Source organism: Hyperolius riggenbachi, chromosome 3 (assembly GCF_040937935.1).
Source record: "Hyperolius riggenbachi isolate aHypRig1 chromosome 3, aHypRig1.pri, whole genome shotgun sequence".
NCBI classification, from domain to species: domain Eukaryota; kingdom Metazoa; phylum Chordata; class Amphibia; order Anura; family Hyperoliidae; genus Hyperolius; species Hyperolius riggenbachi.
In genome coordinates, this window is record NC_090648.1 from 247,489,646 (window position 1) to 247,505,006 (window position 15,361).

The following is a 15,361-nucleotide window of genomic DNA, read 5'->3' on the forward strand; positions in this document are numbered from 1 at the left end:
TGCAGTACTTCTGAGCACAGAGATTTGGGGAGCTGGGTGTTTTGACGTGGTAGATCTCGGGTGGTAGCTTGAAGTGACATCGGAATCAGATGATCTGATATATCCAAATAAAGCTCAATATTTACTGGTCCAATAAATGGAAGGGCTAACAACTAACAGCAAGATAGGTTAAAGTATCCCTGACATGGTCTTAAAGTGAATCTGAAGTCTCAATTAAAATAAAAAAGATACTTACCTAAGGAGAGGGAAGGCTCTGGGTCCTAGTGAGCCTTCCTGTTCTCCTCCCGGTGTCCTTGGTCTTCAGCAGGCTCTCTCGTTTGAATCTGCCGGGGGAGACTTCGGCAGCCTTTTGAAGCACTCAGGCCTCAGAAGACAGTTGGCTCTGAACCGCGCACACGCGAGAGAGGGCGCATGCATGTGTGCACACTACAGAGCGGTCTGTCTTTGGAAGCCTGAGTGCTTCCGAAGTCTCCCAAACCCGGAAGAGAGCAGCCACGACCCTTTTGGTCGTGGTCTGTTAACGGGGGAGCCTGTGGGGGAATACGGACATCGGGAGGAGAACAGGAAGGCTAATTAGGACCCAGAGCCTTCCCTCTGCTTAGGTAATTATCTTTTTTTTATTTTTATGGAGGCTTCAGACTCTTTAAATACTTATAAAATTGTTTTATTACTAGTGCTGTGACTTTCTGGCAGGAAGTGGCAGTTCTTCCTCCCCTCTGTGTCCTTAACTCCGCCCCCTCCACGCGTGGCTTTAGGTCCGTATATGTTTTACTGCACACAGCCCGCAGGGGAGCTACGCTGTGTGCGGGCTTGTGTTAATTGAGGTTGTAAGGATATCTGAGCTCAATTATCACAAGCCCGCACACAGCCGCAGCTCCCTTGCACGCTGTTTGCAGTGAAACATATATGGACCTAAAGCCACAAGTGGAGTGGCGGAGATAGAAAATAATTAATTGCAGTACTCACTTTCATAAAAATACATTTGGCAGCAGTAAGACTATGGGGTCACTTACCCCACCGTGAAGGGAAAAAAGTAAAAAATCCACAGGAGTCATTTTTTTTTAGCTTTATCTTACTGTCTGTTTGGCAGTGGTATAATGTGAACAGTGTGTGCTTCCCTGTGACCATGAGTGTAAACGGTCAAATACAAATAATGAACACATTGTATAGCAACACTGGGAGAGTACAGCTGCTTCACAGGAATGCCATCACTCCTGGTATTGCATCCTCATCAAATGATAATACCCCAAGGAATTAGGAGAAGAAAAAAAAACTTGTGTAAATGTAGTCAGAATGTTTTATTAAATCTGTATTTAGATACATTTACATTTTTACATGATGTACATTGTGTTAAAAAAATACATTCAGATTTGGATTACCACACATTTTTGTAGTTCACAGGTCTGTAATTGGCACTTGAATCCAAATTATTGGTTTATTTTGTTAAGTTCAGTAGCCCTCAGAATTATAATATTTATCTTCTCTAATCTTATACCACACTGATGTTACAGCACAAGACAAAAGTCTAATGACTACAAGTGTGTCAAATGGAAGGCACAAGTCTAATTCTTCTGGGACAACCATGATTAAAATGGCCGAAGCAAGATTCCACTGGCCTCATCTTTTAAACATTTGGGTGTGTCAGAAATGCCATGTCAAATAAGTGCTTTATTTCGCAAATGCAGTGGTCATTAAAGGCTATAATCTAATTACATAAACATTCAACACTCCCCAGTCAGAACACTGAATTGGAACAGCAATTGATGCACCAAGTTGCAGCATTCGACTTCAGTTAGAGTGCAGTCACAATCCTCAGCGTAGTAAAAGCCAAGCACCTGCCACTTCACCCACCAACCAATCGACTTAGACTATTCACCGCTCCCAATCAGAATATCAATTATTTAGCTGCTTGAAATCAAGTAACTGACTGATAATGAGACACTTACGTGGTTTTAGCAGATCTAGAAATATAAAATCTGTTCAAAATTCCCTTTTGATATTGGTAAATATGGCTAGTTTTAGATAATGGCTGGTGTGTTGAATCATTTGCCAGCTACTAGCTCGCCCAGAGACATCAGAGGTCAGATTTCTTCACAGCAGATAGGGTCTCTGATTCTCTCCACAAGGCTGTAGCTCCCAAAGTGCACTCCTTGGTGAATAAAGAAATTCTTGGCCCGACCTCAGGGCCCTAGTAGACAGCAATGCAAAGCTTGTTGGGGTATACAAACTCTAAGCATAATGGGCTCAATTCTGGTAGCGCTTAGTAAATAATTACCTCATGGAATTGGGTTTACCTCATGAGGGAAATCAACTTTTGAATTCTGGTAGTTTAAGTAAAGTTTTACCTCATGTAATTTCATGAAGTAATTCATGTGGTAATTTTGTACTAAAAATGTGTGGTATTTAGTAGTGAAATACCTCATACTTGAATTCTGAAGTGAAATAAGGTGTGTGTTTGCATGTCTTTTTCCTCACATAATTAGACCTACCTCTACCACATGACAAATGTAGTGCTGTGACAGAATTGTGATATCTGTCACATAACATGAAGCCTTTTCAGCTTGTTCTGTGTTCAGGGCCCCCATATTTTGCTGAAATAAGTAAAAGTGATCTGACCAACGAATCCCCCCAGCTTCCATTTTGTTTTAAAAAAAGAAAAAGTGCTCCAAACCCTGTACAATCCTTCGTTTTTTTTATAATGGATGCCTATAAATTTACTTTTCATAGGTTGCTACATAATCAAATACACCTTCCCGCCTCAGAAAAAAAAAAAAAAAAACATCTTCCAAAGACTATCCTAACTTATGGGAGACAATTAAAGACTATTACTTATGTGTTACTTATGTGCTGCAGGCTTACCAGTTACCACTGAAATACCCCATGTTTTACCTCATGTTTAGAAATGAAGAAAAATCTTTCAGAATTGATAAAGGAAGAGGAAAATACCTCATAAGGTATTTTACCTCCAAAAAAATATTTACCTCACATAGTTACCAGAATTGAGCCCAATGTGTCCTGGGTAGAAATTGATCATTGAGTAGGGGTTAAGTGCTGCAGGACAAAAGTGCTTACACTGCTGTTATTCACACTGACAAAGAACATCTGTACTTCTTCAGTGTTACAGATGGAATGTCTGATGGATACTTTGGATTAAAGTTTTTCATTCACTACCTCGATGATTATCACCTGGAAAGACCATTCTTTAATTGTTGTTGACACACTACTCAGAAGCCTGTTCTGTTCTATGGAGAAGGGAGGATGAATGAGAAGTGCCCCACTGTGGGAATTACAGCAGAAGAATAAAAGAGGTCATTCTCTGAGTCAACATGACAGATCGCTAAAAAACATTGTTAGTTGTAGCAGGGGACACCTGTACCCACAATCAATTTCCAAATGATCTCTCCAAGATAATCCAACAACTGGCCAATGAAAATCCAGGGCTTGTAAATAGCTTCACTTCACATTAAGTAATATCACCTCAGAAGGGATGTCACAATCATCTGACTGCAGGCATTAAGACAGTTGTGAGACATATGCAGCAAGGGTTTGCTAGGACAGCCTACAAGAGATAAAAGAAGCCAGTGTATTGGCAAGTAACCACCAGAATTTCAAATATGTGTTTAGGTGAGTTTGGCCCTTAACTTTACAGGCTGAAATCTTTGGAGGTTCTTTGAGAAAGACTACCACAAAACAAAGCATGCGTTACATAGCGCTGATGGAAGCAGTCGGTCAAGCCACATACCAGGTCTGATGAACCTGAATCAAATCATTGAGACCTTCCTCTAGAACCAGTATATAGCTGAATTGTCAGTGAACGCATGTTATTCAGAGGTTTATCCACAGGTGAACTAAGAGACCAGATGATTACACGGAGGAGTTGTGTCATGTACAGATGCATCATATCAGATCTGCATTTTTCATCTAAAGAGTCACACTAGAATTGCCAAAAAGATCTCAAACAAAATTGCATAATAAACAGTAATCACTGACAGTTTTAGAGTAGCGAAGGTGTTTCATAGGGTACTCCTCCTCTTCTTTTGATGGTGTTTTATAGGGTACTCTTTTTCTTGTGACAAGTTACATATTTATTCTTTCCCCATGCACACACCGTGCTTTTGCCATCCAAACATCCTGAATAAAAAATGGAAATACTTAATTATAATTAAGATTAATGGCCAAACAAAAAGATTTAAAAAAAAAAAAAAAGCTACAAAGAGCTGAAGAACCCTTTATCAGGACAAGGGCTAACACTTTATAATATATAAATAAAAAAGTTTAAAGCTATGCCAGAACCCACTCACCCATGTGGACCTAACTAGGGCAAATATAATCATTTAGGTGTGTTTCACCAACACCTTCACTTGCAACTCTACATTGCCTTATGAAGGAACTTACTGGTGTGTGATCAATATGCAGCAATACATAACTTGAAAAAATGCATTGTATCGGATTATAGAACCTCTACACGAAATAATAATAATAATAATAATATAATTTAACTTTCAGTTGACATTAGTAAAATGAGTTTAAAGTGAACCTGAGACGAAGAACCCTTATGTATTTTACCATATATATCAGTGGGAACATTAGAGAAAACACCTACCCTGCTCTCTGTTTCATCCTTTAGTGCTCAGCCTGCTTGTTATCAACCCTGATAAAATCCCCGACTGAGCATTCAGTCTGGCTTCGCTCAGGAATCATTATAGCTGAGTCATTATAGCAGAGCCTGAAGGGAGCAGGCTTGGGCTTGAAAAGACATCAGAGAAGACAGACTCAGCTATAATGATTCCTGAGAAAAGCCAGACTGAATGCTGAGTCTGGGATTTTATCAGGGCTGATAACAAGCAGATTGAGCAGTAAAGGATGAAGCAGAGAGCAGGGTAGGTGTTTTCTCTAATGTTCCCACTGATATATATAGTAAAATACATGAGGGTGCTTCATCTCTGGTTCACATTAACCACTTAACCCTATTTGGATGACTATAGTTCAGATAGAAGCCGCTCTGGTGTTTCCTCAGCAGAAAATGTATAGAAAATTAAGTACTTACTGAAAAACAAGTATCACCCCCCAAAAAGCCTAATTTGTGGTGAACACTAGAGATGTCGCGAACGGTTCGCCAGCGAACGGTTCCAGGCGAACTTTGGGGGTTCGGGTTCGCCTACATCAGGTGAACTTTTGCGGAAGTTCGATTCGCCCCATAATGCTCTATTGAGCAAAACTTTGACCCTCCATATCACTGTCAGCAGACATGTTATTGCCAAACACACTGCTGGAGGACCCGCCCACCCTCTCTCCTCCAAGTTAGGTCCTTATACCATTTGACTCAGTTGTCTACCTACACTAATTAGTTATGGGACAGCTGCTACACACTCTGCTAGGGAGATTTTAATTAGCCTCTTGTGGGCTCCCTCCCTCCTCCTCCTCCTCCCTCCTCCCCTTCTACCTATTCCCTCCTCCCTCCAGTAGGATCTTTTCTGCCAAGGAATTATACTATTTTAAAAACCAGTATACATCATACCATAGCTGGGAATTGAACCTAGTGGCTGCAGCTCTGGTGCTTTGAGTCCGCCAGGAGAAAAGTGTGATATAAATGTTAATTGTCTTGTCTACTTTTTCTCTTGTATTGAGCATAAATGGTAATTTTTAGGCCAGCTTCAGTTGGTACAGTGGTTAGGGTGCATGCCCACCACACAGTGAGACCCAGGTTCAAATCCCAGCCAATGTGAGTTGGCTTTTATGCTACAAATCCTTAAAGGGAACCTAAACGGAGAAGGATATGAATTTTTCCTTTTAAAATAATACCAGTTGCCTGAATCGCCTGCTGATCCTGTGTCTCTAATACTTTTAGCCACAGCCCCTGAACAAGCATGCAGATCAGGTGCTCTGACTGAAGTCAGACTGGATTAGCTGCATGCTTGTTTCAGGGTGTGATTCAGCCACTATTGCAGTCACAAAGATCAGCTGGACTGCCAGGCAACTGGTATTGTTTACAGGAAACATCCATATCACTCTCAGTTAAGGTTCCCTTTAAAGGAGAACTGTAGTGAAAGGTATTTGGAGGCTACCATATTGATTTCCTTTTAAGCAATACCAGTTACCTGGCTATCCTGCAGATCCTCTGCCTCCAATACTTTTAGCCCTAGACCCTGAACAAGCATGCAGCAGATCTGGTGTTTGACATTTTTGTAAGATCTGACAAGATTAGCTGCATGCTTGTTTCTGGTGTGATTCACACTACTGCAGCCAAATAGATCAGCAGGGCTGCCAGGCAACTGGTATAGCTTAAAAGGAAATCAATATGGCAGCCTCCATATACCTCTCACTACAGTTCTCCTTTAAGAAACCTAATGTTTCTATTGCATTAAGCATAAATGGTAAATTTTAGGCCAGCTTCACTTACTACTGTAGTGGTACAGTGGTTAGGGTGACTTGCCCACCACACAGTGAGATCTGGGTTCAATTCCCAGCTATGGTATGATGTATACTGGTTTTTAAAATAGTATAATTCCCTGGCAGAAGAGACCCTCCTCCCTCCGGGAGGAGGGAATAGGTAGAAGGGTAGGAGGGAGGACCTAACTTGGAGGAGGGAGGGTGGGCGGGTCCTCCAGCAGTGTGTTTGGCAATAACATGTCTGCTGACAGTGATATGGAGGGTCAAAGTTTTGCTCAATAGAGCATTATGGGGCGAGGGAGGTGGGAGGAGGGAGGTGGGAGCCCACAAGAGGCTAATTAAAATCTCCCTAGCAGAGTGTGTAGCAGCTGTCCCATAACGAATTAGTGTAGGCAGACAACTGAGTCAAATGGTATAAAGACCTTGCTTGGAGGGTGGGCGTGTCCTCCAGCAGTGATGTGTATTTCACTCAATCAGGTGTGCCTCCAGGTATTAGAGCTCTTGAAACATGTTTTCTAGCTGGTAGAATTTTTTCAAATTTTCAAAGTTCGCCTCCCCATTGAAGTCTATTGCGGTTCGAACCGCGAACTTTTTCGCGAACTGAACCTTTCGCGGAGGTTCGCGAACCGAAAATCGGAGGTTCGCGACATCTCTAGCGAACACCCCCCCCCCCCAGATATAGTTAATTTACGTATGATCAGTAGGGAAAAAGTTATTGGCGAATTAATGTGAGGAGTGCTGACGGGAAAATTGCTTTCATCCTTATGGTGAAAATACCCATAGGCTGAAGTGGTTGAAGCCGTTATACAGCCTTCCAATTTTTTCAAGTAAATGTATTAAAATTAGCTGGCAGACTCTAGACTCCCATTTTCTTGTGAGTTCTCAGTGCAATGTTACTGGAGAGAAGGCTCTCCAGATCAAACCTCTATCCCATCACATGAGGTAGTCCGGGAGAAGCCTGAGGGGGAATAAACCAGTATTTGCTTAGATTAGAACAGATCACCTAATCCAGCACATAACTTCCTTCTGCTGGAAGAGATGAACTGTTTATGGTCAGCAGTGCAGCCACAGCTGAGTCTCATAATGATAAGAATCTAGTGTAGATGCAGTGCTGGCACAAACAGTCTGTAAATAGCTTCGTAAAGAAGTGTAAAGGTTGGCTATGTGCTAAGCAGCGAGAACTGTTACTTAGCTGGTAAAAACTCACGCTCCTCAAAAATGCAAGCTTTTGAGAATGCATCCTGGGTAACAAGATTGAGTATTTGAAAAGTATGGCTGCATCACATATTGGAATTGTGTGAGAGATGGCATAATCCATATTCACAATGAAAAATAAGTGAGGGTTAAATATGCCTTTAAAAAATTTTTAATTGTTCCCCATTTACTAGGTCTAAAGACAAGGCAAGCAAACTATTAAACTACAAGTACAGAAAAGAATAAAAGTATTATCCATATGAAATAACACAGGTAAGCTTTTGGAGAGCTCTGGAGAAAAAATAGCAGACATCACATTTTACCTGGAGGGTAATAGGAAAATCAACTCCATAGCGCTTCATTGCAACTTCTCCAACTTCCTTCTCAATTAGCTCCTGGGATGTCCCCTTCACATCTATATAGTGGCAATCAGAGCTGGCATAGTGGCAGGAAATTGCCTAACATTCAAAAATAAATAAAAAAATAGTACTTATGGGTTATGTTGGAAACAAGACAGGACAACATTTATATTGCTCTTTTCTCCTGGTGGACTCAAAGCACTTCTGGGCTGCGGCCACTGCTCCATGGGCAACCAGGTTTATTTGGGAGTCTTGCCCAAAGACTCCATACCGTTTTACGTACTGGCTTAAGCCGGGATTAAAACCCTGCTCAAAAGAAACAGCCTTAACCAGTGCACTATAATGAATATCTATATATAAAATCGGATGTATGTGTGTGTGTGTGTGTATGTGTGTGTGTGTGTATGTATGTGCCGCGATCAGGCGAAAACGCCTTGACCGATTTGAACGAAACTTGGTATACAAATCCCTTACTACCTGGGTATGATATGTTCTGCTGGTCTCTTGGCTCCCCTGCACACGTGGGTGGAGCTACAAACAGCCAATCAGATTTCACCCATTCAAGTCAATGGAAAAAATGTAAAAGGCTTCCATTTTCACAGTAATCAAGCGAGAGTCCCCACACTTGGCACAGTTGGTCACTTGGTGACCGAGGTTACAAATCCAGGAAAAGTGGGCGGAGCATAAAACAGCCAATCGAATTTCAGCCATTCATTTTAAATGGGAAAATGTAAACTGCAACCATTTTTAGACTGTTAATCGCAGGGTTCTCAAACTTGCCACAGTTGGTCACTGGGTGAATACGATTAAGATTCAAGAAAGTGGGTGGAGCCTACAACAGCCAATCAGAATTCACCTATTGATTTTCAAGGGGAATATTTAAACTGCTGCCATTCTTACACTGTTAATGGCAGAGGCTTCAAACTTGCTACAGTCGGTCTTTGGGTGACTGGGGTCCAAATTCACAAAAGGGGCGGGGCCACAAACAGCCAATCAGATTTCCTTGGTGGATAAACTTCTTCCGTTCACACATTTTTGATGCCAGGAACCTGAAAGCTCACAAACTTGGTCATTGAGTGACTGTGTGTCCAGGTTACAAAAAGTGGGCGGAGCCAAAAACAAATTTTACTAGGAAAATGTAAACTGTGGCCATTCTTACACCGTTAATGGCAGTGTTCTCAAACTTTGCACAGTTGGTCACTGGGTGAATGAGATTAAGAATTTGGAAGGTAGGTGGAGCCTACAACAGCCAATACAAATTCACCTTTCGATTTTCAAAGGGAATATTTAAGCTGCTACCATTCTTATACTGTTAATAGCAGATGCCTCAAACCTGGTACAGTTGGTCACTGGGTGATTAGGGTTCAAATTCAGAAAGGGGGCGGAGCCACAAACAGCCAATCAGATTTGTTTATTTTTCAATGGGAAAATACAAAGTATTGATACCAAGGACCCCAAAGCTGATAAACTTGATAATTGAGTGACTGTATGTCAAGGTTAGAAAAAGTGTGCGGGGCCAAAAACTTAATTTTTTACATGGCAGGGTTCCCAAACTTGACACAATTGGCCACTAGGTGACTGGGATTAATATTCAGAAATGTGGGTGGAGCCTAAAATCAGCCAATCAAAATTCACCTATTGATTTTCAAGGGGGAACATTTACATTGCTACCATTCTTACACTGTTAATGGCAGAGGTCTCAAACCTGATACAGTCAGTTATTGGGTGACTGGGGTCCAAATTCACTAAAGTGGGTGGAGCCACAAACAGCCAATCAGATTTTTTAGATTGATTTCAGCCATTCTGTTATTGGCAGGGTTCTCAAACTTGACACAGTTGGCCACTGGGTGACTGGGACTAATATTCAGGAAAGTGGGTGGAGCCTTCAGCAGCCAATCAAAATTTACCTTTTGATTTTCAAGGGGAATATTTACATTGCTCCCATTCATACACTCTTAATGGCAGAGGCCTCAAATCTGGTACAGTCAGTCACAGGGAGACTGGGGTTTAAATTCTAAAAAGGGAGTGGGCCAAAACAGCCAATCAGATTTGTTTAATTTAAATGGTAAAATGCAACTTATTGATGCCAAAGACCCCACAGCTCATAAACTTGGTCATTGAGTGACTGCATGTCAAGGTTAGAAATAGTGGGCAGAGCCAAAAACAACTAACTTTTTACATGGGAAAATATAAATTGCAGTTATTATTACACTGTTAATAGCAGGGTTCTCAAACTTGACACAGTTGGTCACTGGGGGACTAGGATTAATATTCGGAAAAATAGGTGGAGCCTACAAGAGCCAATCAAAATTCACCTATTGATTTTCAAGGGGAATTGAAACTGCTGTCATTCTTACACTGTTAATGGCAGAGGCCTCAAACCTGCTACAGTCGGTCATCAAGTGACGGGGGTTCAAATTCACTAAAGGGGTAAAAGCTCACAAACAGCCAATCAGATTTGCTTTTTTTTTTATAAACTGCTTCCATTCACACAATTTTGATGCCAGGAACCCAAAAGCTCACAAAATTGGCCATTGAGTAGTGACTGTGTATCAAGGTTACAAAAAGTGGGTGGAGTCAAAAACAGATTTTTCTGGGAAATTGTAAACTGCAGCCCTTCTTCACTGTTAATGGCAGGGTTCTCAAACTTTGCACAGTTGGTTACTGGGTGACTGGGATTAATATTTAGAAAAGTGGGTGGAGCCTAAAAAAGCCAATCAAAATCACCTGTTGATTTTCAAGGGGAATATTAAAATTGCTACCATTCTTGCACTGTTAATGGCACAAACCTCAAACCTGGTACAGTTAGTCATTGGGGTTCAAATTCAGAAAAGAGGACAGAGCCACAAACAGTTTCATTTCTTGAGAAAATACAAATGATTGATGCCAAGGACCCCAAAGCTCACAAACTTGGTCATTGAGTGACTGTATGTCCAGGTTACAAAAAGTAGGCGGAACGAAAACAAAATTTCACTGGGAAAATGTAGACTGCGGGCCTTCTTACACTGTTAATGGCAAGGTTCCCAAACGTTGCCCAGGTGGTCACTGGGTGACTGAGATTAATATTCAGGTAAGTGGATGGAGCCTATAATAGCCAATCAAAATTCACCTGTTGATTTTCAAGGGGAATATTTAAATTTCTGCCATTTTTATACTGGTAATAGCAGATGCCTCAAACCTGCTACAGTTGTTCATTGGGTGATGGGATCAAATGCTGGAGAGGGGCAGAGCCACAAACAGCCAATCTAATTTGTTTAATTTCTATGGGATTATACAAATTATTGATGCTAAAGACACCAAAGCTCACAAACTTGGTCATTGAGTGTTTGTGCATTAGGGTTAGAAGAAGTGGGCGGAACCAACACAAGACAAATACATACCCGGCAACGCCGGGTCATCAGTGGGTGGAGACAAATACAAATTTTACTGGGAAAATGTAAACTGCAGCCATTCTTACACTGTTAATGGGAGGGTTCTTAAACTTTGCACAGTTGGTCACTCAGTGAATGGGATTAATATTCAGAAAAGTGGGTAATGGCACAGGCCACAAACCTGGTACAGTTGGTCATTGGGTGACGGGTTCAAATTCAGAAAAGGGGGTGGAGCCACAAACAACCTATCAGATTTTTTTCATTTCAAAGCAAATTATTGATGCCAAAGACTACAAAGCTCACAAACTTGGTCATTGAGTAATTGTGTGTTAGGGTTAGAAAAAGTGGGTGGAGCCGACACCAGCCAAATACATACCTGGGCAACGCCGGGTAATCAGCTAGTATATATATATATATATATATATATATATATATATATATATATATATATATATATATATATATATATATACACACACACACAGGTATTCCCCGACTTACAAACGCCCGACTTTACGAACGACCCGCCGAAACGAACGGCATGGATTCTGTGTTTCCATGGGAACAAGTCAAAAAAACTTGTAGTTTTTGAGAAAATTGATTTTAAAAAAATCAAAGAAAAAATGGCTTTTAACCACTTGCCGACCGCCCACTGCACAGAGGCGGCCGGCATGTGGATCCCGCAAGGACCGCCGCATGCACAGAGGCGGCGGTCCTTGTACGGGCATGGGCGGAGCGATCACGTCATTCGTGACGCGATCAGCCACCGGCGCCTGGCTCCGCCCCCTCGCGCTGTAACCCGCTGGCCGTTCAGAAGTGCCGGCGGGTTACTAGCACCCGGATCGCCACATACAAAGTGTATAATACACTTTGTAATGTATACAAAGTGTATTATACAGGCTGCCTCCTGCCCTGGTGGTCCCAGTGTCCGAGGGACCACCAGGGCAGGCTGCAGCCACCCTAGTCTGCACCCAAGCACACTGATTTCCATCCCCCCTGCCCCCTGATCGCCCACAGCATCCCTCAGACCCCCCCCTGCCCACCCCCCAGACCACTGTTTGCACCCAATCACCCCCCTAATCACCCATGAATCACTCCCTGTCACTATCTGTAAATGCTATTTTTTTTTAATTCCCTAAACTGCCCCCTGCTCCCTCCTGATCACCCCCCACCCCTCAGATTCTCCCCAGACCCCCCCCCCCCTGTGTACTGTATGCATCTATCCCCCTGATCACCTGTCAATCACCCATCAATCAACCCCTGTCACTGCCACCCATTAATCAGCCCCTAAAGGGCAATCTGATCACCCACCCACACCAATAGATCGCCCGCAGATCCGACGTCAGATCACCTCCCAAGGGCAGTGTTTACATCTGTTCTCTACCCTAAACACCCACTAATTACCCATCAATCACCCATCAATCACCCCTTATCACCACCTGTCACTTTTACCCATCAGATCCTAATCTGCCCCTTGCGGGCACCCAATCACCCGCCTACACGCTCAGATTGCCCTGAGACCCCCCCCCCTTATCAATTCGCCAGTGCAATATTTACATCTGTTCTTCCCTGTAATAACCCACTGATCACCTGTCAATCACCCCCTGTCACTGCCACCCATCAATCACCCCCTGTCACTGCCACCCATCAATCAGACCCTAACCTGCCCCTTGCGGGCAATCTGATCACCCACCCACACCAATAGATCGCCCGCAGATCCGACGTCAGATCACCTCCCAAGTGCAGTGTTTACATCTGTTCTCTACCCTAAACACCCACTAAGTACCCATCAATCACCACCTGTCACTGTTACCCATCAGATCAGACCCTAATCTGCCCCTTGCGGGCACCCAATCACCCGCCTACATGCTCAGATTGCCCTCAGACCCCACCTTATCAATTCGCCAGTGCATTATTTACATCTGTTCTCCCCTGTAATAACCCACTGATCACCTGTCAATCACCTGTCAATCACCCATCAATCACCCCCTGTCACTGCCACCCATCAATCACCCCCTGTCACTGCCACCCATCAATCAGCCCCTAACCTGCCCCTTGCGTGCAATCTGATCACCCACCCACACCAATAGATCGCCCGCAGATCCGACGTCGTATCACCTTCCAAATGCATTGTTTACATCTGTTCTCTACCCTAAACACCCACTAATTACCCATCAATCACCCCCTGTCACTGCTACCCATCAGATTAGACCCCTATCTGCCCCTAGGGCACTCAATCACCCGCCCACACCCTCAGACCCCAGCCCTGATCACCTCGCCAGTGCATTGCTTGCATCTATTCCCCCCTCTAATCACACCTTGAGACACCCATCAATCACCTCCTGTCACCCCCTAGCACACCTACCCATCAGATCAGGCCCTAATTTGCCCCGTGTGGGCTCCTGATCACTCAGCCAAACCCTCAGATCCCCCTCAGACCCCCTTCCGATCACCTCCCCAGTGCATTGATTGCATCTATTTTCCCCTCTAACCACCCCCTGAGACACCCATCAATCACCTCCTGTCACCCCCCTAGCACTCCTATCCATCAGATCAGGCCCAATACAACCTGTCATCTAAAAGGCCGCCCTGCTTATGACCGGTTCTACAAAATTCGCCCCCTCATAGACAACCTGTCATCAAAATTTGCAGATGCTTATACCCCTGAACAGTCATTTTGAGACATTTGGTTTCCAGACTACTCACGGTTTTGGGCCCGTAAAATGCCAGGGCGGTATAGGAACCCCACAAGTGACCCCATTTTAGAAAAAAGACAACCCAGGGTATTCTGTTAGGTGTATTACGAGTTCATAGATTTTTTTTTTTGTCAAAAGTTAGCGGAAATTGATTTTTATTGTTTTTTTTCCCCAAAGTGTCATTTTTCACTAACTTGCGACAAAAAATAAAAGCTTCTATGAACTTGCCATACACCTAACGGAATACCTTGGGGTGTCTTCTTTCTAAAATGGGGTCACTTGTGGGGTTCCTATACTGCCCTGGCATTTTAGGGGCCCTAAACCGTGAGGAGTAGTCTAGAAAACAAATGCCTCAAAATGACCTGTGAATAGGACGTTGGGCCCCTTAGCGCACCTAGGCTGCAAAAAGTGTCACACATCTGGTACCGCCGTACTCAGGAAAAGTAGTATAATGTGTTTTGGGGTGTATTTTTACACATACCCATGCTGTGTGGGAGAAATATATCTCTATAAATGACAATTGTTTGATTTTTTTTTTACACACAATTGTCAATTTTCAGAGATATTTCTCCCACCCAGCATGGGTATGTCTAAAAATACACCCCAAAACACATTATACTACTTCTCCTGAGTACGGCAATACCACATGTGTGGCACTTTTTTGCAGCCTAACTGCGCTAAAGGGCCCAAAGTCCAATGAGCACCTTTAGGCTTTACAGGGGTGCTTACAAATTAGCACCCCCCAAAATGCCAGGACAGTAAACACACCCTACAAATGACCCCATTTTGGAAAGTAGACACTTCAAGGTAATCAGAGAGGGGCATGGTGAGTCCGTGGCAGATTTCATTTTATTTTTTTTGTCACAAGTTAGCAGAAATGGAAACTTTTTTTTTCTTTTTTTACTTTTCACAAACTGTCATTTTCCGCTAACTTGTGACAAAAAATAATATCTTCTATGAACTCACTATGCCTATCAGTGAATACTTTGGGATGTCTTCTTTCCAAAATGGGGTCATTTGGGGGGTATTTATACTATCCTGGAATTCTAGCCCCTCATGAAACATGACAGGTGGTCAGAAAAGTCATAGATGCTACAAAATGGGAAAATTCACTTTTTGCACCATAGTTTGTAAACCCTATAACTTTTACCCAAACCAATAAATATAGGCTGAATGGGGTTTTTTTAATCAAAAACATGTTTGTCCACATTTTTCGTGCTGCATGTATACAGAAATTTTACTTTATTTGAAAAATGTCAGCACAGAAAGTTAAAAAAATCATTTTTTGACAAAATTCATGTATTTTTTGATGAATATAATAAAAAGTAAAAATCGCAGCAGCAATCAAATA

General features: G+C 42.6%; 1 protein-coding gene across 1 annotated transcript in view; it reads right to left on the minus strand.

The window, feature by feature from the left end:
* Nucleotides 1–1,283: 1,283 nt before the first annotated feature.
* LOC137563533 (phytanoyl-CoA dioxygenase, peroxisomal-like) overlaps nt 1,284–15,361 on the minus strand; it is a 44,769-nt gene continuing 30,691 nt past the window's right edge. The window contains exons 8-9 of the mRNA XM_068276112.1: nt 7,908–8,042; nt 1,284–4,131 (exon numbers count right to left, since the gene is read on the minus strand). Coding sequence (XP_068132213.1) covers nt 4,078–4,131; nt 7,908–8,042 — 189 coding nt within the window. The 3' untranslated portion in view covers nt 1,284–4,077. The remainder of the gene's footprint in view (nt 4,132–7,907; nt 8,043–15,361) is intronic.